General features: G+C 41.0%; 1 protein-coding gene across 1 annotated transcript in view; it reads right to left on the bottom strand.

The window, feature by feature from the left end:
- Nucleotides 1–247: 247 nt before the first annotated feature.
- The window catches only part of LOC137415725 (cysteine and glycine-rich protein 2-like), a 72,977-nt gene continuing 70,108 nt past the window's right edge, over nt 248–3,116 (bottom strand). Inside the window, exon 5 of the mRNA XM_078779527.1 lies at nt 248–2,260. Coding sequence (XP_078635653.1) covers nt 2,184–2,260 — 77 coding nt within the window. The 3' untranslated portion in view covers nt 248–2,183. The remainder of the gene's footprint in view (nt 2,261–3,116) is intronic.

The following is a 3,116-nucleotide window of genomic DNA, read 5'->3' as shown; positions in this document are numbered from 1 at the left end:
GAGAGAAAATGACGCACTTTTGAAGTCCTCGAAATTCGTTGTTTGATTTGCGGGGTAGCAGAGGGCTGAAAGCCACCGTTCTTGATTTTTCTGCATCGGTTTTGAGTCTGAGTAGTATTGTTCTTAGCTCAGACATCTATGCTCTGACGGAAATGTTCCTGTCCATGCAGTGTGCATGGATCTGACTGGCGTTGATGTCCGAGGTGCAATTTTTTCCAAGTCCTGTGGCCGAATGCATTTTGACCCGTTATCTTCCCTCCTCCGAGTCGATGCTTGCTCGGCCGTTTTAATCACGGATAATGAATGTCCTAGAAAGTATAGCTGCATGTTGTCCTCGAACCCAGAGCTCGTTTCATTTCAGTTATTTGTTTTGAGAGGAGTTCAAAATGTTCTTGGAATGAGATCCTCGCAATAGTCTGAGAAACGCCAACGTTTTTCGTTTGTTTTCTTTTCAATACAAACAGTACTCAAATTAAAGGCCCCAATTGATCCCACCGCGGGATTGTCCGCTGACAGTACATTGGCTCAGGTATTTTACGCATCGGCTGGCTATGTCTGACAATTGACTGGAGCTGGTTAGGGCAGGAAATGTTTTTGTTTTGTTTCGGGTGCCGGCCATAACTCACCTACACTTCGTATAACATCCATCTGAGGGATGGCACACACATTGATAAATCAGCCTGTCTGTGAAACACCAATCCCGACAGCTTATATATAGTTGGAAATCGAACAAAGACAAGACGATAAAGGTCAGTGCGCTACCTTTGCACCAATCCTGTCTGACTAATTTTTCAAAATGGAAGTATTTAAAAATAAGGAAAAAAATGTAATTCCAAATTGAAACATTTAAGTTTTGTTCTGTGCAGTGTTAAACCAATGCTGTTCATTTGGAGAGAAATAATAGCGGTGAACAAATTTATTATCGCAGTACGGGGGCAAGGAGTCCCGTTAACCCAGGCCGCGTGTTATCGAGGAGAATTATCGACTTGTACATACATCAGTTGCTGTACAAAGCCTCTTTTAGTTTTGTACATCTGCCGATTTAATATTTAATTGCTCACCATCGCCATATTGTAGTGAGCACGAAGGCGACTCTCGAGATGACGTCACTCAGACTGCCGCCTTGACGTAATATTGTCGCGTTTCACTCCCATTGCTTTTCCATCACGGCCTCCGCTCATACAGGATGGCCGAAACTCGTGGTGGGAGCTGTATTGATGTTTACATAAATTCTATGCCTCGTTCATATCATATAATTAAGGAAGGCATTTTAATTTATTTTTTTTGTGTGTAATTTTTGTTTTTTGGGGGTTCGTTTTCCCAGTGATGTTGAAACCATCGAGCTGTTTATAAATCGCTTGGCAGAATCGTTTCCAGCACTTATGTGTACTTTATTTGTCATTCTTCCACCCGTTTGCTTTTCATGTTGTCTTTGTTTGCAATGATGCAACGGGAACGATGTTAATATTTCTCTGATATTTAAAGTTTGTACAAACACTTAATTTAAAAGGTGTGCCATGATCAAGTTTTGGTTTTATCTTTTGCTTCTATGAGTGATATAAGACGGATCACTTTGAGTAGCTTGGGATGGATGAAGAGTAAGGAGGGAGAAGGTGGTGAACACCTCGTTTAATGAAATCGTTTGTTGGCATCTGCAATGACTTATGACGAAACACGAGCCTCAATTTGTATTTATTGTTTCCATGAGCGTATACTTTGAGAGTCTAGATGCTGGCATTGTACTTTTAACTTGAAGAATAAAATTGTAAGTCTAATATGTCGTTTTGCAGAAAAGAGTTGATCACATTTCGAACAACAGTAAGATATGAAGTGTACAGGTTTTTGAATGCAAAAGGTGCATTTGCTGGCATTTACAAACTGCATTAAGCATTAGCAACACAACGCTGATTTCATAACAAATAGCGTGACATCACAAATTACATCTTACTGGGTGCGATACTATTTTGTTTTGCGCATGCATTGCCTGATATGATCCCAGCCTGAAGCCTGCCATATAAAGCAACTTTACATTGGAAAATGTCATGCAAATTCATGTCAGGATACATATAAGGTGGCCTTTATGGCTTTTATGCCATTCACATTTAGCTGCCATGTGTGCTGGGGAAGGAAAAGCATGCACCATGGAGCTCGGGGCTCCCCGTGAATCCAAAAGCTCCATCGTTTCACTGAGCGTGAGCCAAAGCACCTGCCCCTTGTCCAAAACCCACACCTTTGGGACCAAAATGCTTGGCATAGCAACCTGGAATGGAAGGAGGGAAATGATAAACATGACATTTTATTATATGATGGACATTTCATAAGTTCAATGTGTGTGTGTGTGTGTGTGTGTGTGTGTGTGTGTGCGTGCGTGCGCGTGCGTGCGGCGTGCGTATATATACAGTCACGTGAAAAAGTAAGTACACCCCATGTAAAGTTTTGACTTTTTCAACATATTTCAACATACAGCTATTTGATCTTCATTTCAACAATATTGATAAAGGTGATAAAATATAACAAATATCATGAAACATTTACATTTTGTAGTCCATTGTTTAATTTAAATAAACATAAATGCAGATTTTGCATGTGGAAAAAGTAAATACACCCCGACATTTATCACTACTTCAAATACGTAAAATTAGAATGAGGTGAAAATGATTAGAACATCGTTAGAGAGGATCTTGGAGGAACCTGTCTTCGTTAAACCTCAGACATTTAGTTTGGTTTGCTCTTTGTTGTTGAAGTGTGTGGTGTCACCATGCCTAGATCAAAAGAGCTCTCTGAGGCCTTCAGAAAGAAGGTTATAGATGCCTGCGAGTCTGGGAAGGGATTTAAAAAGATCTCCAAACAATTTGAAATCAATCATTCGACTGTCCGAATATCATCTACAAGTGGAGAAGATTCCAAACAACTGCCAACTTGTTCAGGCCAGGCCGCCCCAGCAAGTTCAGCCCGAGAGCAAACCGCAAGGTGCTGAAAGAAGCCTCTAAGAACCCCAGAATGTCATCACGGGACCTGCAGGTAGCTCTTGCCACTGTTGATGTCAAAGTGCATGAGTCTACCATTAGAAAGAGGCTGCACAAATTTGATCTACATGGGAGGTGTGCCAGGAGGAA

This window comes from Myxine glutinosa, chromosome 1 (genome assembly GCF_964187855.1).
Source record: "Myxine glutinosa chromosome 1, kmMyxGlut1.1, whole genome shotgun sequence".
In the NCBI taxonomy this organism is placed as follows: domain Eukaryota; kingdom Metazoa; phylum Chordata; class Myxini; order Myxiniformes; family Myxinidae; genus Myxine; species Myxine glutinosa.
Note: the sequence above shows the minus strand (reverse complement) of the source record. Positions and strands in the feature narration are given on the sequence as shown.